We start from the raw sequence: 25,297 nt of genomic DNA on the forward strand, positions 1-25,297 counted from the left end.
TTGTCTTGCGTTTGCTAGTGATTTAAATTTTACCGTTAGCACGTGACAATAATTTAAAACGTGAACGATTTATATTTTTCCGAGAACTTTGCACCCCTTTTTAACCCATCAGGGGTTTCAACCCTTGATTCAACAGTCAAATGAAAGCTTAAAAGCTTTTCGCTTATTTTGTTTGGAACAACTATTGGTAGGTACATTATCAGTCGACATAACTGCCTGCATCACAAACTGCTTTTACTAAGTTAGCAACAAGTGAACAAGACAATAGACATGACAATGTAATTAGTTTAGTTCCAAATATTTATTAATTCATTCCTCCTCCTCACAGTTACAGGTCTGTTACCATTTCATTTTACGCACAAAAAAATATAGGTCATTGCACTTAGCAACGTGAGACATGCAACAGATTTTCGACATTCAAATCTAAAAAATGTTTTTGAATCTGTTATTATTATTTTCGTTGTATTTATTATTAGACAACCTATAAATAAAGTAATATTTAAGCAACATCAATATATTATAAACATTTTTAAAACTTCTATCGATACCCTTTTATTTAGAAAACTTGAAATTTCCAGACGTAGTAAGTGAACGTCATCTTTATATCACAGATCATACATAATAATTCGTAAATAAATCGAAAGCCAAGATGATGAGTACAAAGCACAAAGCTTCATTAGCCATTTCATCCATATTATGAAGTATATTTATCGTTCATTATTTTAAAACTTCTTGATTTTTTTAAATTAATAATACAAAAATAAATAAAATATGTCAACAGCGTACGTCAAAAAAATTCAATGGCAACACTAAATTGAGAAATTGCTGTCGTGCGTGAAGTTTGTAGCATGTGATGTTCCGTGAAAAGTGTTAATTTTTTACGAAATTTTTTGAAAATTATTGGACTGCGCTGTGCCTGAATGTGTTATATAGATATTATAGTTTGTGCACCATTATTAGTGATTAGTGTATAGTGTTAACGCTTTAAAATTCATTTACATGGATAAAGCCGTCACTTAGGTTCGTTAAGGTTAGCACTTTTTTTCGTCTGTTGTTTTTCTTAAAATAGATTTCAGTGCGGGTTGCAATGATATTTCAGTTTTGTTTGTGTAACGCCTTCATGTGACTTCAGTTCTTTTCATGGAACCTTGAACTACAAACTTGGTATGAGTTCTTTCTTGTTATCAAGGTTAGGTTAAGTAGCGCGGGTTTTGTCACTCAGTGTTTACTTTTTGTATCCATTATTTGATTAAAACTAACCATTAAACCGTTTAATTAGTCTTATTAAAACTCATTTGTATGTTATTATAATATAAATCTATATATTAATAAAAGTATACATAAAAATTTTCAAACCTAACCTATTTTGTATTAGAGCAAATTTTTTGCGCAAGTTTTTATGTAAAATAACCGTTAACATCCGAAAGCGAGTAGTTGGATGAGTTCGAGGTATTTTAACTGCGTTTTTTGGCACAAATTCTATGTTTAATATTGTTTATGTCACATGACCATTAGGTATTAGGAGGGTGACAGTTTAGCTGAAATAGAAACATTCTTATCTCCAAATAATTGACAGTATCACATACTTACCGGCGTTTGATTGATAGTGAATAAATATATAAATAGTACATTTCTACTTTATTAGATAACTGTACCAATAATAGATTGGGTGATTTAAATTTTTGGCTAAATATTGGTATTTTAACCTTTACTACAGCCATACTCAATGTGCACTGTCTACTAACAAAAAAATTAAAAAAAAGGATTTTAAATCTCTAGTCATTTCACACCTAATAATAAATCAACGGTAAGAGCGGTCAGACTCATCAAGGGGTGGTGGTTCAATTGCCCACCCCGTTGGTCTATTGTCGTACCCACTCCTAGCACAGTCTTTCCTGACTAGTTGGAGGGGAATGGTAATAGTGATCATATTATAAAATATATGCCAAAATTCTTTTAAAAAAATATATAATTAACTTAGTCTTAAAAATGGTCTTGGTTTGAATGAAAATAAATTTGTCTAATATGTTTAGAACAAATGGAAATAGTAAATATATTTTGAATAACACTTTATGAAAAGCAATACATAATTTAAAATAAATAAATTATGAAATGACATGCATCCTTCATTTCTAATTTGTTTTTTAGTAAACAGTCCATGTTCATGTCATGTCCATGCTGTATATAATTGTAGTTATTTGGGCTAGTTTTGTAGTCCTGTGACCTTCAGCCACAGTACTGACTGTCATGACATGACTTAACATTTTATTTTTATACTACGGCCTTTCTTGATGAGTACTGTTTATCAACAAATAAATTAGAAATGAAAGTAGAAAACACATGACATTTTACAACTTACTAGCTGATGCCGCGCGGTTTCACCCGCGTGGTTCCCGTTCCCGTAGGGATACGGGGATAATATATAGACTATAGCGTTCCTCGATAAATGGGCTATCTAACGCCTTTTTTTTTTTATATGTAATTTCTGCGACATGGCGATCTGCTCATAGGCATTTATCTGATATCATCATATCATTTAATGTTTTCTTTAAGAGCTATTTTGCTGCAGATTCCGGTCGGGAATGCTGTGTCTTTGTATCTAACACTGAAAGAATTTTTCAAATCGGACCAGTAGTTCCTGAGATTAGCGTGTTCAATCAAACAAACAAACAAACAAACTCTTCCTGCTTTATAATATTAATATAGATTTATTTTAAATTATGTATGGTTTTTTTATAAACTGTTATATAAAATATATTAACCATTTCCAATTGTCCTAAGCTTATTAATTAAATTTATTTTCATAAATTTAAAAACAAGTTAATTTTAATTATTATGAGGTGTAAAATGACTAGTGACTTATACCCTCATTTTTAATTTGTTTGTTGGTAAACAGTACTCATCAAGAAAGGCTGTAATATAGATACAGATTTTCCTGGTAACACAGAGTTACTTGCATATTTACTCGGTTATACATACTGGTAGTTAAAATATTTTTTCAAACTTCAAAACACTGAAATTTTTTGGTAACTATTATTATTAGTAGTATCACATCAGACTGTGGACGCATGGAACTCAGTTTTACACAAATCCCACAGAAACCATGGACTTGTCCAGGATGAAAGTAGCCTGTGTTAGTCAAGAGTAAAATCTATTTCTATTCTACATACACATAGGCTACTTTTCATCCCAAAAAAATCCATGATTCCTGTGGGATTTGTAAAAAACTTAATTCTTAAAACTTAGCTGATAAAAAAAAAGAGAATGCAGTGTATCACATTTCAAATATTCCCAGTAAAGGTTTGTGAACAAAAACTTTATTAAATAATCTATTAAATAAAGTTTTTGTTCAGTAATCACAAAGTTTTGGGAACCACTATGTATTGGTTTTATAGAAAACTATATTATATTCTTTTAAATAGAAATTCTTTGATACAATAAAATAATTTCAAGTACTATTATGTACTTATACTAATTTACTTATAATTTATGTTTTGTACCAAATAATTAATTCTACTTAAAAAACAAGTAATACAAAATCAAAGTAATGACACGGTTGTACCTTTAACTATTTCTATCCCCTTAGCAAATTATTCTTGATTTCCTTTTTTTTGTCTTGAATTATTTTGTTGCTTTTAAATATGTTTTTGTGTTAGGTCTATTGTGAGTACTGTCAAATTTGATTTTTATCAGCTGTTTGTCAAATGTCACAGACATTATAAATGAAGTAAAAAGTAATAAATAGGTTGTATATTATTTTTTTATTCTAAATTATATATTTATATGTATACAGTGTTCCTATATGAATAGACTTCTCAACCCATATCTTACTGTTAAGGTATGCCTATTATGGCAGGGCTTCTAAATTTTTGATTGGACAACTCTCTCTAGCTCTAGTGTCTCTAGCTGTTCTCACTATAATGATTTTTATATTTTGAACAACAATTGTGGCTAGGTGTTCCTATTGGACCAACACTGCGCTTTCAAGTGCAGGGTAGCAATTCTAGCACCTTGGGACTGCAATGTCCATTGGCTCTTTGAACTATGTGCCTCGTCCATTGCCACTTCAGCCTGGCTTTGGCAGAAGCTCGCAACTTCCTCCATGTGGAATTCAGTTTTTCACAAATTCCGCGGGAATCATGGATTTTCCAGGATGAAAAGTAGCCTATATGTTAATCCAGAGTAAAATCTATGTCCATTCCAAATTTCAGCCAAATCGCTTCAGTAGCCACAGCGTAAAAGAGAAACAAACATATTTACACACTTACACTGTTTCACACTTACACACAAACTTTCGTCTTTATAATATTAGTGTGATAGTGTGATGTGACATATAATTTAAATTCATCTAACATTCTATATTTACAGACATGGAGTCGCATATTCTAAATATGTACCATCAGACTTATCAAAGTCTAGGTCATAAGATTGTGCGCTCAAAAAGTGAGTCCCTGTCCTCTGAGAGCAGTTGTAACCAAAACAGTCCTGAGTATACACAGAGTCAAGAAACTACTAGATTTGAAGATGAAGGACAGTATTGGCACATCAAAGACCGGGATGGTAGGGTGTGGAGTCAGAACCAGAATGTGAGTATCATGATGGACAAAGAGGTTTTGTATGGTAATTATAATTTGCTTCCAACTGAATTGTTTTTTTTTTTCGGCCATGGAAGCCAATCTCTTAGTGAAATTAACCATACACGCAGGAGATAATAATTTAGTGTACAAGAATGAGCGCAAGCACAGGTGTACTCTCTTTCCCTGACTTTCATAGAGCATGTAAAGCCGTCGGTCCTGTACCCTGATCTTTCGCCCGTCAGTATGATATACTATTTTTAAAGAACCTATCTTTTGTTTAGGACTTTTTTTCTCTGTTTCTTTATGTTCATTATTTAAACTACAGCATACACTTTATTTTTCTTTGCTTATAAAAATTTCAGAACAACTTATTAGATAATAAAATTATTAATATTAATAAAAAGTGCTGTTTTAAAATTTTTGATAAAACACTAAAAAATATTGTGAATATAGCAAAACAGCCCCTATCTAAAGCTACAAAACTAAAATAATTTTATGTAATTAATTTTAGTATTTTTAAATGAAATCAATTGTTGTCAATCACTACAATCAGTTTTATGATATCATCATCAGCAGACAGAGCTAAGTTGCTAAGAGAAGTTTGCACATTGAGTAGTTAAAAACAGATGTTAATAAAGAATTGATTTACAGGTTAATATAACACAATCCAATCAAGATACAAGTATAGATGAAGATGAAAATGTAGAAATACAGGAAATATCTATAGATGATAAAAACTCCGAGTGTAATGACAATGTGGATTTGTTAGAAGCAGAAAATTTAGAGGAAAACTCACTTGTAGAAGGTGACGATTATGATGTAATTCAAGTGTTTGCTGTTGACCCTGATATAGACCTAGAAGCTTCATCGGATGAAGATCAAGAAGATTACTGCATAGAGGAAGATTCTAATAACTCTGATGATGGTGAATATTTAGTCGCAGAAGATAAAACCATCCATCAATTTTCTGGTACTATATATGGTACAAATAACAGAACACATAGTATATGCCAAGATAGCTTAGGAGTTAACTTTGATACAGCAGTAGTTTCTAATGTCGATGAATATTTCATTAAAGCAAGTGATGACAAATATATATTAGAGGCTAAAGATGAACCAGTTGTCAAAGATGTGGATGAATACTTTATTAAAGAAAATAAAGAAGATCCAAAAGTTGCAAATGTTGAAAACGACATTTTTATTAAGAGCACATTGCCAGAAGACACTGTTTTTCGGATATCAAAAACTCTACCAGATAAGATATTCGCTGATAGTGATTGTAATATTTATATCAAAACAGAAACAGAAGAAGAAGTTGAAGAAGAAGATCCTCCAGCAGATGTATCAATAAATGAATCTGATTTAGAAGTACTTCCAAATATAGAAGATTTAAAAAGATTCCTTCTAGAAGACATGTCTTATAGCAAACACAGAAGTGCCCAAAAGCAATGTTCAGTATCTCTTCCACATTCTCCAATACATAATATTTGTATGGATGTAGATGCTAAAACTTGTTTAAGCTTTGAAGATCTTAATTTGGATTTGTCTGATCTTACTTTTGAGAATGATAAAGAAAAATCAGGCACCAGTTCTAAAAACGATGATATTCCACGCACATTGACAGAAGAAGACGTTAACAGCTTTCTTATAACAAACAATATATTAGAGCCTAAAACAATTGTTAAGGATGACGATGATTTAAGCCAACAAGATATGGATATAGATAGGCCTGTTGATTCAATCATTAGCAATGTAGATGAAACTCCAATAATAACAGTCCCACTTGACCGAAAACACACTTCCACCCCTCTTCCAGAACCAAACGTTTTGGAATTTTGTATAGAAAAGATAACTGTTAAGAAAGAGCCCGATATAAAAGGGGAGCCAGATGACTTTGTAGATGTAGAATCATGTAATGATACTGTTATACCTGTTTTGGAGGCAAATAATCTAAATTCGCTTCTTGAACAGTTTGAGGCAACTGAAAAATTAAACAATAAAAACAAAAAGTCAATAGTCCATGTCAGGGAGCCAAAAATGAAAAGTTTAACTAGTGGTATGCGCTTACAGGATGCTGGCGTCCAACTAAACAAAACCAAAATGCGTCAAATATTGGTAAGTAAGGTGAATTCACTTTTAGGTTTTTCTCAGGTCCATTTAAAGAGAGCATTATCCTACCTTAACATTATTACAGATGCCGTCAACAGTTAATTCGGTGATCAGACGATCTCCAAGCCCTGTTCACTCTGATCACGACTATTGCTCTTCGAAAAAGCGGCTCAGTGTTCCTAATCTAAAGGGAGGGCAAAGTCTGCTGAAACCAGAGGTTCTTTCAAGCAACAATAGGATATTGAACTCTAGGCACAGGTCTTGTAAGAATAAAAAAGTAGTGTATCATCTAAGTAGTGATGAGGAAAGTGAAGTTAACAATGTAAAGAAAAATAAACTTTTAATAGATCGTTCTAATGATGACAGTGACATTAAGCCAATCAAGAAATCTAGTGTAAAAGTTAAGCAGACAGTGAATTCAAATCATCGTAAAAAACTATCACCTACACATAGTGTGTCGAACGATAGTGGTACTGATAAAAATAACGGTTCTGTGATTGCGAAAACTGCTTTTAAAGCAAGTGATACTCCTTGTAGTCAAAGTTCTAATGGTAGTATTAAGTTAACTATTAAAAATAAATCTGAAGTTATTATCAAAAACTGTGATGTTAAGGACAATCGTAAAGATATGGTTTTTGAAAAACATAAAAGTAGTAGTAAGTGTAATAGCACAAATAAATTATCTAACAATATAAACAATTCTGTAAAATATATTGAACCAGTAGATAGGAACAAAAATAAAGACGTGAATAGTTTAGGAATTCATAGTGATGAATATAAAAAACAGGAAGTCAATTCAAATTCTGAGCACTTTTATACTGCACTATTTAGTAATAAGCAAGATGTGCAAATTCCTCATTCAATACCTTTAAAGATCGAAAATACAGGTAATGAGGAAGAGATTAAAGTATTTGCCGAGGCACAGCCTCCTCATGACAATGAGCAACCACAGAAAAAGAAAAAATTGAATCTCCAAGAATATAAGTTACGTCGAGGCGGTAATTCAAACAGTAGTTCAGCACAAGTCAGTCCTGAGGCGATATTTCCCGACATGCCGTGCAATCTTAACTTGGACAAAAATATTAAAAGTCCAATTAGTATAAGTCCTAATAACTTATTAGTTCCTAAAGAGGAAGTAAGTGCTGTAACGGAAAATAATGTTTTTGATCCAATACGAGAGGCTTCACGAAAAATACTTATGAATTCGAGAAAACAAAAAGCGGAGGCTATGAGAAAAAGAGACGAAGACATCGTGATGAGTAAGATACCAAAAGTGGAAAATCTAGAGCTTCAGCCCCTTATAAGTGACGCAGAAATGATGAAAATTGTAGCCATGACCTCTGAAGTTCTGCCTGTTCCTGTGCCAACTCCACCAGTTGTCGAAGAAGAAAAAGTAAAACTGGCAACGAAACATCCTCCTACGGATTACGATGAAATGGTAGTAGTCAGCGTCGGCACTAACACAGATGAAAATGTATTCAAACAAATTGAACAACAAAAAGCAATAGAAAGTAAGAAACGTAAATCAGAATCACCTCAAACGGAAAACAAAACACCGATAAACTTTAAAATTAAAAAATCTGACCACGTGTCGAAACATAATGTTTTCGATCCCGTCAAAAGTAATAGGCACAGTACAAACGATAAAAACCATTCTGACATTAAATTCAATAAAGAGAGGCTCAAAGATATTACAGCAACGTTGAAAAGCGTTGAGAAATCAGTCGAAACTAAAATATCAAGTAATTCATTGTTCGCTAGTATCCAAGATGTTGTGATGAAAAAGACTCCAATCACAAATGGGGAGCAAAAATCATCAAAGCCAAACTCCCCAGTTGAAAAACGCGAATTTAAATATACAAAAACAACAATAATTCGAGAATACGATACTAAAAATGAACACGGTGAAGATAAAATTATACTTCATCTAGATAAGAATAGAAAGAAGCCCGATGTTGCCACAATTGATGTACAAACTGAAACACCATCGGTATGTGTAACTAAACCAATTGAAAAAGTTACCCCAAAAGCAGTGAGTGCTTCACCGAGAAAAAGAAATGACAGTGACATGTCAATGTCGAGTGAAGATAGTCCAGTTCGTGTCAAAAAAGTACAGACGCCACCGAAAATTGAAGAAAAGGCACCTGTTAAAATAAGAACTGAGGCGACTAGACGCGAAATAAAGCGATCTGAGTCTAAAGAAAAACGTTCTCGGTCCAGAGATAGGTATGACGTCAAATACAGACGGTCTAGGTCACATTCGAGAGGACACAGAAGGAAACGATCACACAGCCGCAAAAGATCTAGATCTCGAGGACGATATCGTCGTTACAGACGATCAGACTCGCCTTATAGGAGGAAAAGACGAACACGGACAAGATCTCCATACAGATCTAGACGATCACCCTCCTCTCGCAGAGATTACCGTCCCAATAGATCGAGGTCAAGGTCGAAACATGCGGATATTGAAACCAAAAGCCCAGTCAAGAAAAGGCCAAGCCCCCATTACAATGGGAATAACGAAAAGAAACCTGTGAAGTCGTTCACGCCTCCGTTACGAAAACCAACGGTTTCTGAAAGTTCTGAATCGTCCACGTCTTCCAGGTATGTGGATTGTGTGTAAGGTATTTTTTGTCATATGTCATAGAGGGAGATAATAGTCATATTTTCTATAATGCCACTTTACGTGATAATTTTATAACTCAAGAACTCTCCACTTATCCAAACCAAATTTTAAGGCTTTTGTTAGGACTATTTAGTAGATGGTTTATGTGAAGTTTACACAAAATCAGTCGAGCGGTTCTACATTTATGAAATTTTTTGGAACAAATGAATTCAGGGGTAGGGTGGGGGTAGAGTAGGGGTAGGGTTAGGGAAAGTGTAGGGGTAGGGCAGGGGTAGGATGAAGCATGCATCTACTGTTTGCTCCTTCATCTTCTCCGTTTAGCTCTACTCGCTGGTAATGTGGCTTTGCTTTGGAGAAAGAACTTTTAACATTAGTCCATTAGTTTCGGACTTTATTCGCTATGAACAATCAAAATAAAACATAATTAATTAACAATCGTAATTTTTGCTATATCATGATAAAGTATAGTCCCATAATAAATAACTGATAAATTATAAGTTTCTAATAACTTGGCACATTGATATTGTTTGACTAATCGTTTCTTTGATGTGAATCTAGGTTAAATTTAACGCATTAAAACTTGCTTGTGTAGGTTACGAAATTGTTTGCTGATGTCTGTATTGTGTTGTTATATCTTGTGGTCTGTATTTTCCACACCTGCCACATTTTATAATAGCTGAAGCAATATTTATAGGAGCATGGAGTGGCAAAGTTTGAGATGTTGTAAAATGACTTTCAACCGTGTAGTTTCCATTCATGTGAAAATAAAATCCCAATACGGGGATAAATGATAGGTTGTTAAATCATAATGTGGCTTTCCACTGCTGATAGAATTTTTCAAAACGGCCCATTATTTTTAGAGTTTATTTGTAACATACATCTTACAAATAAACTCAAAAACTACTGGTCCGATCATCTTTAGGCCTAGGAATATTGCCTTAAGACAACAATATAATTTAGTCTGACGTATCACTCCCCTTGTCATTCTCCCCCTCCCCCCCCCCTCTCTCCCTCTCTCCCTCTCCCTCCCCCCTCTCTATCTCTCCTCCCCTCCCCTCCCCCATCTCTCTCTCACTCACCCTATCTCTCTTTCTCTTTCGTTGAGATGGAGCCTATGGGATCTAGGAGTTATTCTCTCAGCTAAACGACGAACCCCATAATCCCACGGAAATCCGTGCTCCTTCCATGTATCATTGTCCTAATTTTTTGAAACCATATTAACTAAATATAAAAACAATTTTTTTTAGGAATCCATGTTCATTGCTTTTTGTCGAAAGTATTTAGTCATTTCTTAGTATATTTAGGTCTTTAAAAAAATAATGAAATGCCAGTGCCAGGAGCTCATTTGTTTGTGTAACCATAGTATCTTCATTTAAAAAACTAGCATTTAATGCACTGTATCTGAATTTCATGGCCTATTAAAATTGTAATTAATTAATCATTATGTATGTATGTATAATATGTATTATTAGATTATAACAAAATGTATTATTTTGATTCTTTACATGGATCTGAGAGTCTGTTTGTTTTAACAACTGTATCTTGATCGTAAATGTCATGTTTATAGCTCATCCTCGTCAAGTAGTTCCACTACGTCGACAGAGTCGCGTGAATCGACTAGTCCAGTGAAGAAAGACGAAATATACGGTATAAAGGGCTACAGGAGTTCCTATAGTTCGGAGGACAGGTAAGATTTAATAGAAATACTATTACTATTTATATTTATAAATTTATCTTTACATAGACACTCATATACACATACATACATACACACATACAGTGTGTAGAAGCTGAATACCAGAGAAGAAGGTTTTTTAGTCGGTAGTGGTTACCCGAGCCTGACTTACCGGGACAGACCATCAAGCCCTGATGATACATAAATGTATTTTTCCGAAACCTCTGAAGAATAAAAAAAAACACACACGCACACACACACACGCACGCGCACACACACACGCACGCACGCACGCACGAACGCACGCACGCACGCACTCACTCACTCACTCACTCACTCACACACGCACTAATGTTTTGTTTATTTTATTTTACTTCAGTTTTGCATGTTTTTTTTTCTTTCTTTTGGTTTAATGTTTTTTTTTTTTAACTTAAATTGTAAATTGTTTATCAACCAATTGTAGCATTGAAAATTGGAAAACACTGCCCCCTGTAACACAGTAATAACTTGTACAGGAGGCAGGGCTCCAAACTAATTGTGATATGTAGTTATGATTAATAAAGATTTATTATTATTATTTACTAATGTGGTATGGGTTTGATAATTGTTAAGAATCAACACACACACACACAAAACACATACACACACAATACACACATTGACAGTGTATTACTTGTCTAGTTGTAATTTGTAGTTTCTATATAATTATTACTCATAATTATATAGAAACTACATATAATTAAACTTAAACATAAATTTATATATATTTATTGTTTATTTTATATATATTTATTTATTTCATTATATATTACAATATAATGAAAACATGTATTTATCTATACTAATATAATAAAGCTGAAGAGTTTGTTTGTTTGTTTGTTTGTTTGTTTGTTTGATTGAACGCGCTAATCTCTGGAACTACTGGTCCGATTTGAAAAATTATTTCAGTGTTAGATAGCCCATTTATCGAGGAAGGCTATAGGCTATATATTATCCCTGTATTCCTACGGGAACGGGAACCACGCGGGTGAAACCGCGCGGCGTCAGCTAGTTATGTATATTTTAGATTTATACATGTAGTATAAATAAATATACCTTTTTTTTCTTTTGTTGCACTATCCCGGATTTAATTAATTCCTTTATCCAAAGGTTGTCTGGCAGATATTGCTATAAGCAATAAGACCGCCTTTCCACATACTTGTTTTCTGTGTTTTCTTTTGTTTTCTTTGTTGTTTTCTTTGTTTTGTGCAATAAAGTATAAATAAATAAAATTGATTTAAAAAGATAAATTGTTGATTTTATTGCAAGCTCTTCTCAACAGAACCTGCTTTGTGAATCACTTTAAGACTACAAAAAGTTAATGTTAATGTAACTTGATGTTTCAAAAGTGCCTGTAAACATGGCCTAATGGAGACGAATTTTGAATTTGGAATTTAAATTGTTTCCAGAGAAAGTAACACGCCAGTGGAAGAGAGACGTATAGTGTTCGTGGGAAGGTTAGACAAGGACGTGACTAAAGGAACTCTGCGTTCGCAGTTCACCAAATTTGGACCCGTCACTGAAGTGAGATTGCATTCTAAGGAAGACGGGTAAGTTATAATGATGGTAGTTTCTTAAATTATATATAAATTAAGAGTATATAAATATATAGGGTGTTCTTAAATATTTGCCATAACTCTAGGGAATAATTTATGAAAAATTAATTGAAAATGTCTGTGTTCTAAAGTGAATATTTACGGAGTAAAAGATATTTCTTTTGTAAATACATTTAAACTTTTGTCTCTTATATCGCATCCTTATGAACTAGCCAAACTTATCTATATATCTATATTATAATAAAGCTGAAGTGTTTGTTTGTTTGATTGAACGCGCTAATCTCAGGAACTACCGGTCCGATTTGAAAAATTCTTTCAGTATTAGATAGCCTATTTATCGAGGAAGGCTATAGGCTATATATTATCCCCGTATTCCTAGGGGAACGGGAACCACGCGGGTGAAACCGCGCGGCGTCAGCTAGTTCATTGATAAATATCATGCTTACTAGTGAAGTGCGTTGCAATATCTCGTCGATATCGACAGTCTTACCACTACGATTACGTATTTTAAAATGCAAGGATAGATAAAGACGTGTGTCACATGGATAGTTGGAATTATTTGAATTACTTTGTATGAAATCATAAAAAGTTTTATTTTTAGTTAAAAAAAATAGTTATGCAGTTTGGCTACTTTATGTGGACTTGTCAACATCCAAAGCAATTTTGTAGACGAAACAGAGTAAAGAGCAGTGATAGCCCAGTGGATATGACCTCTGCCTCCGACTCCGGAGGGTGTGGGTTCGAATCCTGTCCGGGGCATGCACCTCCAACTTTTCAGTTGTGTGCATTTTAAGAAATTAAATATCACGTGTCTCAATCGGTGAAGGAAAACATCGTGAGGAAACCTGCATACCAGAGAATTATCTTCATTCTCTGCGTGTGTGAAGTCTGCCAATCCGCATTGGGCCAGCGTGGTGGACTATTGGCCTAACCCCTCTCATTCTGAGAGGAGACTCGAGCTCAGCAGTGAGCCGAATATGGGTTGATGACGAACAGAGTATCTGCGATCATTACTTTTGGAGCTACAGGGATTTAAGGGGTCAGATTTGCGACTCTGTTATTGATCGCTAGAAAACGCTTCATGTGAGGGGTTAGGCCTTAACACGTTTGGAGCACTGATTTTTCTGTACTTTCCTCTGGTGCGGTACGAGGTCTTTTGACGTCCATACTAAAACGTTATGGGTGATACGAGGTCGATTGATACGAGGTCCATCGACCTCGTATGGACCTCGTAACTCTTGAAGACGCTAGACTTACGAGGTCAATTGACCTCGTACCACAGTGAACATGTTAATCCACCACGCTGGCCCAATGAGGATTCTCAGAGAAGTCTGCCAAAAAGCATTGGGCCAGAGAGATTGGCGCAGAGGGCCCCTTTCATTCTGAGAGGAAACTCATGCTTAATAGTGAGCCGAATATCTAATTCATCTCATTCTGAGTGGAAACTCAGAATGAGAGGGAATATTATAGAAAGAAAGAAAGAAAGAAAAGTTTATTCAGAATACACATCATACAAACTTAGCATATTGCAGTGTCCGTGAAGACACCGCGCTGATCTTCCGTGGAGCCATTAAGGTGACGTTTGGACGGTATCGAGACGTATCGTTTATTATCTAATGTTTGTAGGTCGCGTTATGGCTTCGTGACCTTCCAAAGGCCGAAAGACGCGTGGTCGGCAGTGGAGGCCGCGAACTCGTTGCCACAGTACGACGTCGGCTTCGGCGGACGACGGGCCTTCTGTAGGCAGAGTTACGCAGACCTTGGTAAGTCTCTGAACATTGATGTTATTATCTATACTAATATTATAAAGCGGAAGAGTTTGTTTGTTTCATTGAACGTGCTAATCTCAGGAACTACTGGTCCGATTTGAAAAATTCTTTCAGTGTTAGATAGCCCATTTATCGAGGAAGGCTATAGGATATATATTATCCCCATATTCCTACAGCAACGTGAACCACGCGGGTGAAATCGCGCGGCGTCAGCTAGTCAGAAATATAACAGAAATGTTATAAAATCAGACCAATTACTTTCTATCTCTCAAATTCATTAACAAAATTGTCTGTCGTTTTTTGAGGGGGACGAGGTAAACTCGCGCAGCGAAAATATTTAACACCAATAAATATATCTTACGTCCTTACACACATGTGTAATAATTAATAAACAATGAAACATCGATTTTATCAGAAATCGCAAATTAAACATTGATTTTTTGTGCATGTGGATGTTGAAATGTGGATAAAATGTAGTTGAAAATTTAAATAAAAAACTTATAGGGAACTCTCCGGAAAATTCACTCATAGACGCATTTTTATTGTTTTTATTAAGATTTCTGTGCACCTGACTATCGAGTGCACGGCAACCTGTGCCATAATTATTGGTTTATTAAGCTCAGCTTGTTATGAACTGACTCGCCGGACAATAAATATCAATAGAGATATGAAGATGTGTGGTGAATCGGTACCGTTATCGGTAAACAGATACTAAAGTGAGGCGGTGTTATGAAGTTTTAGAAAAATACTAATAACTAATATTAAAAATTCCGAGAATAATTTACCTAATCTCAAATGCGAATAAACCTCAGACCAATTATTGTATAGGACCTGCCTCGCTAGACGTTAATTTTCTGTCAAAGTATATGATCAACGATCTAATGCTATTATAAAAACTGTCTCTATAGTATCGATGTTAAATATACTACGCACAAAAATTAAGGGAGCAGAAAAAAATCCAAATTTTTGGGGGATTTTCAACAGGCTGTAACTTATACAAAAATGGTCGTACAGCAAAAAAGAAAAGCAAATTGTAGCTCTAAGTGTTTAGTTTTTGGATCTGAGTTTGAAAATTTATTTTTTAAAAATATTTTTTGATGGAAAAAGATCATTTTGTCTTTAATTACCAATATCTCAGCAACCAATGATCGCACAGAAATTTTGAGGTTGGTTTTAAAAACTTGAATAAATTCTCTATAAGGATTGGCAATTGTATTTTGAAAAAAAAAAAATTTTCAATCATTACATGAATTTGAAAAAGCATCCAAAAAAGGGCTTTTTGTCGTTTTTTGGAAAATCAAGCGCCCAATCAAAAATATTGCGGAAACCACTGACGTTAAGTGTGCCTTTTACTGTTCAATATACCCACAAAAACCCTACAAAGTTTCAATTCAATCCAGCCAACTGTTTTTTTCCCACTTGATTGAATTTTTGAAAAAATTAAAGATTCATTACTTTCTTCAATTTCATTTCTTTTTCCATTCAAACATCGATATCTCAGCGAGAAATGCTCGTATCGAGATTTAAAAAAAACTAAATTAAATCTGAATAAACAAGCTATCTGGTCCATATGGAGGTTGAGTCGAAAAAAAATTTTCCACGTCCGTAGATTAAAAAAAAGAACCAAAAAAATTTCGAAAATTTTTTTTTCGGTGGTTTTCTTATGATTACTCGAAAAATATTTTCAAAAAAAAATTTTCAAACTCAGATCCAAAAACTAAACACTTAGAGCTACAATTTGCTTTTTTTTTTTGCTGTCGACCATTTTTGTATAAGTTACAGCCTGTTGAAAATCCCCCAAAAATTTGGATTTTTTTTCTGCTCCCTTAATTTTTGTGCATAGTATAGTTGTAATCGTGTTCGTCGGTTAAAGAGCTCCCTAAAAATACCTTTATGTGTAACTGAATTGTGTAAAAAACGGGCAAAAACTTCTAGTTTAGAATAAGATATATACCAAATCTAAGCTCGTTTTCCTCAGAAAATGACAGACAATTTTGTTTGTAACTATGAGTACGATACAGGTCTTTCTATAATTGGTCTGAGGAATAAACCGATTAACGAAGTGGTTCAAGTGTAAGAAAAATGAAGGACGTAAATATTTGATGGAATGAACATATTGCAAACAATATGTTCATTCCATCAAATATTTACGTTCGTGCCATATTGCATTTTTTAAGAACCAAAAAACTCGAAAATATATTTTAACATCAAAACTTTGTTAACTCGCTAATGTACAATATGATGTTATTTATCGATACATATATTTTATTGTTATGCCCTTCACTAAGCGGCCTCATAAGGCCCTTAAATGCAAGCGAGATAGATACACGGATTGATTGATTTATGTTGACTGATTTATGACCGACGAGACAGTTCATAATGAGCTTACTATAGACCTCGTGTACCAGTGATGCGACTTAGGGGCAGAAGTAAGAAAAGTTATAAGCAAGGCAAGCAAAAAGAGTATATGCGTTTGTCTTCACAGATGGTCTGGAAGCGACTTACAGCGAGAGCGCTTTCCAGGGCCAGCCGGCGTTGCCAGCTCGACGCAACGACGACATGTCCTTCGAGCAAATGTTGCTAGACATAAAAAATAAATTGAACAAACGGAAAGGCGACAAAATTCGCACAGACGACAGCACTGCTTGACGTTTACCCCATTTTAGTTCGTCCATCTTAATAGAAAATACCTCGCGTTTGTTGTCTGTGCTTGTCAAAGTGACGTTTGACAGGTGTCAGTGCGATATCTTTATCTGTGACACGATGGTGTCGAAATGAAATATAGTGGCGCTTTGTAACAACTGTCATTTTTAAAGGATTTATCTGACTTATACTCTATTGATTGTTAATATAGCATTGCTTATGCTTACTTTTACTTTATTAGTAAAGTAAAAGTAAGCATAAGCAATGCTTTAAAGGTTAATATTTTTCATTAGATGGCCTATGATAACATTATGATCATATTTTTTTTTCAAAATCGCTGATGTAATTTACTATTTTAAGAGAATCATGAAGTTAAAAAATATTAGAAAAAAATCTAATGTATTTTTAACCGACTTCAAAAAAAGGAGGAGGTTTCTCAATTCTACCGTATATATTTTTTTCATCATGTATAAAAACTTATTTAACTTTACTATTTTCTAACTATGCTTTTACATTAAAACAATCATGTTTTTATCAAACTTTAAAACAGTAAATATTTTCAAACTGAGAATCCAATTTGTAAATTGAAGATGGCCACAAAACCATAGATTACAAATCCTCAAACCTGTGAGGTAACTTTAGAAACTTTCAAAATGGCAGTTGTTATTTTAGTCGTTTAATTGTGCAATTAAAAAGACATTTTGGTGTTTTAAATGTATAAAATAATTGTTGTTTTCTCAACGTTCCTCTTGCTAGTTAGAAATATTGTTTTTGTACATTTATAGTCTTTTTTTAGTTCTCAGTACATAACGATATCTTAGTTTAGTCTAACGCTACCTCAAAATACGAAAAAGAAAACTATTCAATTTGAATTCGTACATTGTGTATTTTTTTTTTAATTTTGTGCTGCTTTGATTTGAAATAACTTTGTTGTTTAATAGAAAAAAATATATTATTCTATATTTTTTTTTTTAGTGTGAAAATATTGTAAAAATTGTGTACATAAGAAACTAAAGTGCTATGGGGTAATTGTGAAAATGGGGATATTCAGAAATTTGAGAATATTTATATCCAATTTATTTTGGATATAAATATTCTCAAATTTTGCGAAAGCAAAACGCAAAATTATTTATGGCGTCGTTTTATTGGTCTTTCAAGTTCAAACTTCAAATATTTTTCTTTGGCATATCCCCATTTTCCCATACCAGAGCGTTATATAAAACCATGATGGTGTGAAATGTTAAAAAAGTGCTGGAAAACTTTATGATGCAAGTGTTAAATATTCACAAAAAAACGGTTTTAGTGTAAGTTCTTAAAGGAACTTGATCGCATAAAAATGTTTTTCTTTTCTTTTAATTTTTGTAGAGGCTTCCTTTAACACACAATATTGTGACGGTTAGTATAGTACCTTTATGGTAAGGTCTATTTTGGGAAGTCTGTTTGGCTTTAGACGTACTGGTAAGATGACAGATCAAGCGCGTTTGCGTGTGTGTGAACCATTAACCTCTTATAAAAAAGTAGACACACAACATAACATCAAGTGGAGTTTGGCTAACGAAAGTAGAGACTGAACTCGCTCGCCAAATTTCAAAAATCATTTAAACAAATAAAAAAGACATGCGTTTTCATAATTTGTTTAATATTTTTTTTTTGTTTGTGAATACAATATAATTGCAATATAATTTTAAGAATTTACTGCGATTTTTTTCATAATTTGGCGAGCGATTTGAGTCTCCACTTACATTAGTCAAACTCTGTGATCGCAGTCAAGGGCTAACTTGTCAAGGAATATAAAAAACACACTAACGCAATTTCTGTCAACTGTTTGCTGTCAATCACTTGTCTGTACATCTTACCGCTATAACCAAAATAAAATTTGTCTCCGAAATACAAACTAAACTATCAACATCGACCTTTATAATAAAAGAACGCACAATCTTGTAGAAAATTTCACTTATAAACTGGTCAATTTTGTTTTGATAGTTTTAAAATTATTGGTAAAGAAAATTATACCTAAAGGTATAATAATAATAATAAAATATTCAAAAAATCCCAATATACCTTTTAAAATAGTCCAATATTCAAAAAAATCCAAATTCAGAGCAAATTCAACCTTAAGTATTGAGTATAAGGGTTGAATTTGCAAATGTAACTACTTTGCAAATGTGCCAAAAAGTTGTGTTTGGCACTCATTGAGTGCGGACGTTTTTTGGTCGCTGATTGTGCATCCACTTTTTAATAGGAGATCGATGACTATCAACTATCCATTTTGATTTTGCTTTGCGTTGCAAAAGTCGAAAATAATTTACACGATAAATTTAATAGGCGATTCCATAAATAAAGCCTAACACTAAAGGGTTTAACTAAGAGATGAAGAAGTCTTTCATGTTTGACTTGTAGTCGTAAAAGTGGACCATGTTTTACTTAAAGGATAATTAAAAGACAAGAATATTTGCCATATCTTTTAATTGTGACCAATATTCTTGATTCCTTCCAATGTCGGAGAAGACTGTTAGGGGCCCGTGGAACTGTCGAGGCTTATTTGATTAATAATTGTGTATTAATTACATAAAAGTACATATATATGAGTACACTTGTTCAAGACTTCTGAAAATGGTACCCAAACACAATACAAACTTTCATCCTATATTTAAATACAAATTTTTTTAAAGCGGTTAACCTCTTCAAAAAATTGTGAATGAATGTATAGAAATTACTCTATTTATAAATGAGAAAATTTGTTTTGCGGTTGCTAAAACCGCTGGATTTAGCTCTTGTCTATGGCCGCTATTTGAAAACTTTCAATACACTTTTAATTCTGTTACAATAGTTTTTTGTCTGTTGACGTAGTCACATAAAAACGCTTCCAATATATTAACACTAGTGCCAAAATTTATTCTGTTCCTAGATTTTTTTTTATATATAATATATATTATGTGAAAGAAAAGGCAGCTAGAATCACTTTGTAAAAAATACATGCCTTGTTATTCTGCTTTAGCCAATTTCACCCTAATGTTAGCCTGTTTAAAAAAACAATCAACAGATAAAAAGATGTTTTAAGTCAACATGGCAACAAGTGAAGTTGTTTTTTATATAATTTACTTTATCGTTAGTATGTTATATTATTATAAAAAAAAACAATGTCTTCAGAATCAAAAGGGGTAGTACCCAGAGCTGAAGTTGAATAAAAAAAACAATGATAAAGTTATGATAAATATATTTTAAAGTGCCACTCTTATCTGGCGCGGTGAGTGTTGCTGTTGTCGCTTTTTATGATAATGTTTTTTCAAAATGGCGAAGCCGTGGTTTTAGTTTCAGTTTTGGTCACCGGGTCAGAAAAGTTTGTGGCACTGTAACAAAAAGTTAAAAAAATAGGTATTACATTAAATGTGGAAGTACCTCAAAAAAATCAACATGGCTTCAATGAAACATAATCCATTAATGTATGTATGACATAATGAGTGTTGCCAGAAATATCTATATTTTAATGCTTATAAAGACTGCTTCAATAGACTGGTTTAGATTCGTGTAGATATACAAAGTATTATGAATTCGGTTGCAATTATAAAGTCAAACAATAAATATATTAGTGTACCATAAAGAAATATTTTAATTAACAATATTTTTCAGAAATCAGCTATTTGGAATCGAAATTGATTCGACTTGAAGTGATTTCAGATTTTACACAGTAAATAAATTAAAAAACAGCAATTTCATCAGCAATGGATTTGTCCAAGAACCTTCCTAATCGTTTTTGTAAATAAATGAAAGTAGATATAAATATGATACGTAAAAAATCTGTCTTCAAAATGCAATTAATAATTTTCAAAATCGATTTACTCAGGATCCAATGATTTTGGTTTATGAAGTATGTAGTCACTTTGAAAAGTAAACATTAAATATATATATTTATATATTGACGTCTTAAATTTTATTTACTTATTTGGTCTAATAGCGAATAATAATAATAAAAAAGTCATTTATTTGTTTTAATTTACATAAATTAAAGGAGATGGTCCTTTGTATGAAATCTTGAAAAAGTTGGAGGTGCATGCCCCGGACCGGATTCGAACCCAGACTTTCCGGAATCGGAGGCAGAGGTCATATCCACTGGGTTATCACGGCTCAACTTTTAACTTAACTTTTTCAGTTGTGTGCATTTTAAGAAGTTAAATATCACGTGTCTCAATCGGTGAAGGAAAACATCGTGAGGAAACCTGCATACCAGAGAATTATCTTGATTCTCTGCGTGTGTGAAGTCTGCCAATCCGCATTGGGCCAGCGTGGTGGACTATTGGCCTTACCCCTCTCATTCTGAGAGGAGACTCGAGCTCAGCAGTAAGCCGAAAATGGATTGATGACGACGATGAAATCTTGTCAGTGTACAAAAAGAAATAAAAAGTCATGAAATATAAACAATTTTTCATTATTAAATTCTACAATTCTACGAGTATACTTTGAATTTAACGCAATTAATTGTCTAATTATGAATACATTTTAAATACATTTTTTTTAAACGGACGGAAGGATGCCAACTTTGTAAATTTCTTCACCAATAGAAAGCCACGTAGTAAAACCATAAGTAGAAAACAAAAATAGAACCATAAGTAGAAGACAGAAAAGATTTTTTTTGTCTTTTACTTATGGTTTAGTTCAATTTGTTCATTTATTTTATTTTTAACTAACAGCCGGTCAACGGTTTTAACCGCGTAGTTCCGGTTCCCGTGGGTGTACGCGGATAAAGCCTATGACACTCACAAATAACGTGACTTTCTATTGGTGAAAGAATTTACAAAATCGGTTCAGTAGAACCAGATATTACACCTTACAATACCACAAACTTTACTTCTTTATAATATTAATATTATAGTTGAAATCCCTGTACTTTTTTAAATTTTAATAGTATGTAATAAATTTACTGGGCTTAAAATGAAACATCTTCTTAAGGTAAAAAAAAGGTAAAAAATATTTTTAACCTATTACTGTACTGTGTTACAAGGTTGTATCAGACGTTATATTTTTTGTTTTTGGATGACCGGACTTATTAACCAAATTATCTACATATACAACTATAGAGCTAGTCTGATTATTTATAATTATGGTATGGGCAACTGGGAAACACTCTTGATGCTAAATGTTGCCAGGTTTTGAAATGAAACATCAAATTCTAAACAAATTATATTTAAAGTATTTTTACTTGGCATCCTAACACATTCATTGTGCTTTTGTATTGTCTATGAACAAAGAATTTTTTAGCCAATTTTCCTTAGACAGAGAAGTAAATAGATAGATAGAAATCATCTATCGCATTCACTTAAAAAAATAACAACATATGCAAGGACACTGTCAAGATAAAAGATAATTTCGATATTCGTGTACGGTTTAATTTTTTCAGGCTCAGCGATGACCAAACAAGGTGGAGAATCTTCAATTATTTATTAAACGTATTGTGAGCACGAAATTACATTCTGAACTGGTTGCCAACTATTAGTGACCACTTGAATATTGGTGAAAAATCGTTCAATGGCATGTTTTTAATTTTTCAGTTTCGAAATCGTTTATATTTTGACATAATCATTACACACATCAATTGTCTATATACTTCTCTGTCTATTAGTTTCACACTAGCACAATGTGTTATGATGTCAGGTGTAAATTAACATTATACCTAAGTTGAAATCAACGGAATGATAAGGCAAATAATGTCTTAACGTCTGACGACATTAGATGTTATTGTTTCTTGTTTAATTATATTTATTTCTAATAAAGTTTTAAGTGTATTTAAAAAAAAAAAATATTGTTTTAAGTTTTTTTCTCTTAGTTGTAAGCCTAAGTATTGAATGTCTGAGATTTTCTCCTTTACCACAGGTTTATATTTTGTTTGGTTAACGTGTAAAATAAAAAAAAAAACTGACAGTCAATACTTTAATGTAAATATGATTTGACATATTTTTTTTTCTTTAATACTTATAATAAGAAATGTCTACCATTATGTTATAAGATGTAGATGTGTATCATTGTCTATGATCTAAAGTGTTCGCGCCAAAATAGTACATTAATTTTGTAGGATTAAAAAAATTAATAAAAAGCAGTCCATATTTTTTTCCATTTTAGTTAATTTTTTTTTAGATTTTTAGCACAATTCGCTCTAATTGAGCATGTTATGTGTTTACTGTTCAGTAAAAATATAAAAATAATAAAAAAAAAATCGATATCATGCCTCACAACAATTTTTTTTATGAACAAAATCAATGTTGTTTTCGGTATTTTAAATAGGATGCTCTCTTTTTTATTAAATCTGTTAAAAATAATACGCTAAAGTATAACGTATTAAGGGTTGGTTTTGTCGTTTTTTTAAATCTTTATTAAGTTTTGATTGTACTGAAACCGGTTGCCAAATATTTTTGTACGAGCAATGACCTTTACCAATAGTTAGAGGATAAGCACACAACCATAAACTATAATTATTTATAATATTATCACAGATTAAAGAATAATAGGCAGATAGAGCTTACGGAACACGATATTAATACATAAACTGTTTACAAAAATTAAAGAAAAAAAACTAAAGTATTTTTTACTGGCAATTATGGATTATTATAATAATTTACGTTATAACAACAATTGTTGTTAGTGTTCAATTTTCAAATATAAATTATGAAAAAAGATTGTATTAATGCGGATGTCAAGGAGACGCGTGACGGTTTTTAATGGGTTTCACCGGCTTCACCACGCTGCGTGTAAAGACTCATTCTAGATCATTCTTTATTCTGTGATTATCATAAAAAATAATTTTAACCTTTATTATTATTTTTTATAATACTATTATTATTCATTATACCTTTATTATTATATACACGTGTGCTTAAGACATGCCTTTAATGGCCATAGACTTACAAAATAGGGCATTGGTCTCCCATAAAAAATATCTCTAAAAGATTACCGCAATCAAGAAAAGATTTAAATGTTTCAGAGACCGAATAACGACAGAATTTTCCTTTTATATCTGTATTTAAGAGCGATTACATTTAAAAATTATGAAAAAATTAAGTTAAATAAACTTTTTTTTTTAATCGAAATTTAATTTTAGTACTTACCTTATTTATTTTGTTCCTTATAGTATATGCTACCAAATCATAGACTAAATACTCTAATAAAATAGAAAATCATTTTGTTAGTTTTACAGATTTTATTTACCTACTGTGTAGCTCAATTTTTAGATTATAATGTTTTTAAAAAATCAAAATTTCTAAAACATAAATTTCTAATTTTAGAAACAGAAATAGTTTTTTTTTGTATTATTACAAAAATCATTCGAAGTAGTAAGTAAATTGTTTTTAGTTTTAACTTTGATATGCAACTTTTTAGAATGTTACCTAATGTATTTGTTAACTTAACCTTCCTGATAAAAATAGTTATTTTGTAATGGTTTTTGTTATCTATATATTTTTTTGTCTCAATTATTCACGTATAATCAAAGCGAGATAGATATATATAGACTGACATAAATAAAAATAACTGTGCTGCATTATGGAATTAGTTATTTTGGAAATAGGAATTGAACACGGAACGTACCTACGAATTATGTAAATAATATTAAAGTTGTTTTAAAAAAAATACTTACTGTGTCGACGAACGAACATCTTGTAAATGTAAAATTTTTAATTAAAAATTAAAAATGTCCACATGTTTGCGGTGTTTTTATTTTATTTTCGCAAAAACTATAATCAGAGGCACAAATTATCCGCCAACTTTAATAGGACGCGAGTATATTAAAGTGGGCGGATAATAGGCTACTTGCTTTTTTTCATAATTCAGTTTAAACAGTATTTAAACTGAATTATGGAAGTATTATAAGCTATATTTTATTTTGTCCCGTCAATATTAACCAGTAAAAAAAATAATATCTACGTAAATTTTTTTACGAAACACAACACATTAGCAAGTGACGTCATTCAAAGAGATAACAGCGTGATTGACATTTGCAGTGATGTGATTATATCACGTCACCGCAAGCGCCAATCACAAACCGATGCCTTGTAGCGAATGACGTTACAGTTTATGATTGGCCTTTGGGGTGACGTGATAAAAATACAATTTTGTTTTATAAAAATATTACAATTAAGAGATTATTTTCACAAATAAAAATGTGAAGAGTTTCTAGGCATCTAAACTGCCTCTATCTCAAAAAATCTTCTTAGTTTTGTACAGCAGGCGAGTAGCCTATTGTGCCTGAGTATATACACTTACTTACAAGGTAAGTTATAGCGTGGCCAAAATCGGAGCTAATCAAGTATAATGTG

At 32.5% G+C, this 25,297-nt stretch overlaps 1 protein-coding gene across 3 annotated transcripts; it reads left to right on the top strand.

The window, feature by feature from the left end:
- The first annotated feature begins 824 nt into the window (after positions 1-824).
- Positions 825-24,685, top strand: LOC112043985 (uncharacterized). 3 transcript variants are annotated; one of them, XM_024079687.2, is made up of 8 exons: positions 825-1,164; positions 4,369-4,586; positions 5,229-6,692; positions 6,772-9,290; positions 10,880-10,999; positions 12,436-12,576; positions 14,209-14,345; positions 16,837-24,685. In XM_024079687.2, the coding sequence occupies exons 2-8, from the start codon at positions 4,371-4,373 to the stop codon at positions 16,998-17,000; spliced, it is 4,761 nt and encodes a 1,586-aa protein (XP_023935455.2). In that variant the 5' UTR covers positions 825-1,164; positions 4,369-4,370; the 3' UTR covers positions 17,001-24,685. The 3 variants fall into 3 exon arrangements, with proteins under 3 accessions (XP_023935455.2, XP_023935453.2, XP_023935456.2); XM_024079685.2 differs by having other exon boundaries at positions 825-1,030; XM_024079688.2 differs by having other exon boundaries at positions 825-1,020.
- The last annotated feature ends 612 nt before the right edge of the window (positions 24,686-25,297 follow it).

Source organism: Bicyclus anynana, chromosome 24, assembly GCF_947172395.1.
Source record: "Bicyclus anynana chromosome 24, ilBicAnyn1.1, whole genome shotgun sequence".
NCBI lineage: Eukaryota > Metazoa > Arthropoda > Insecta > Lepidoptera > Nymphalidae > Bicyclus > Bicyclus anynana.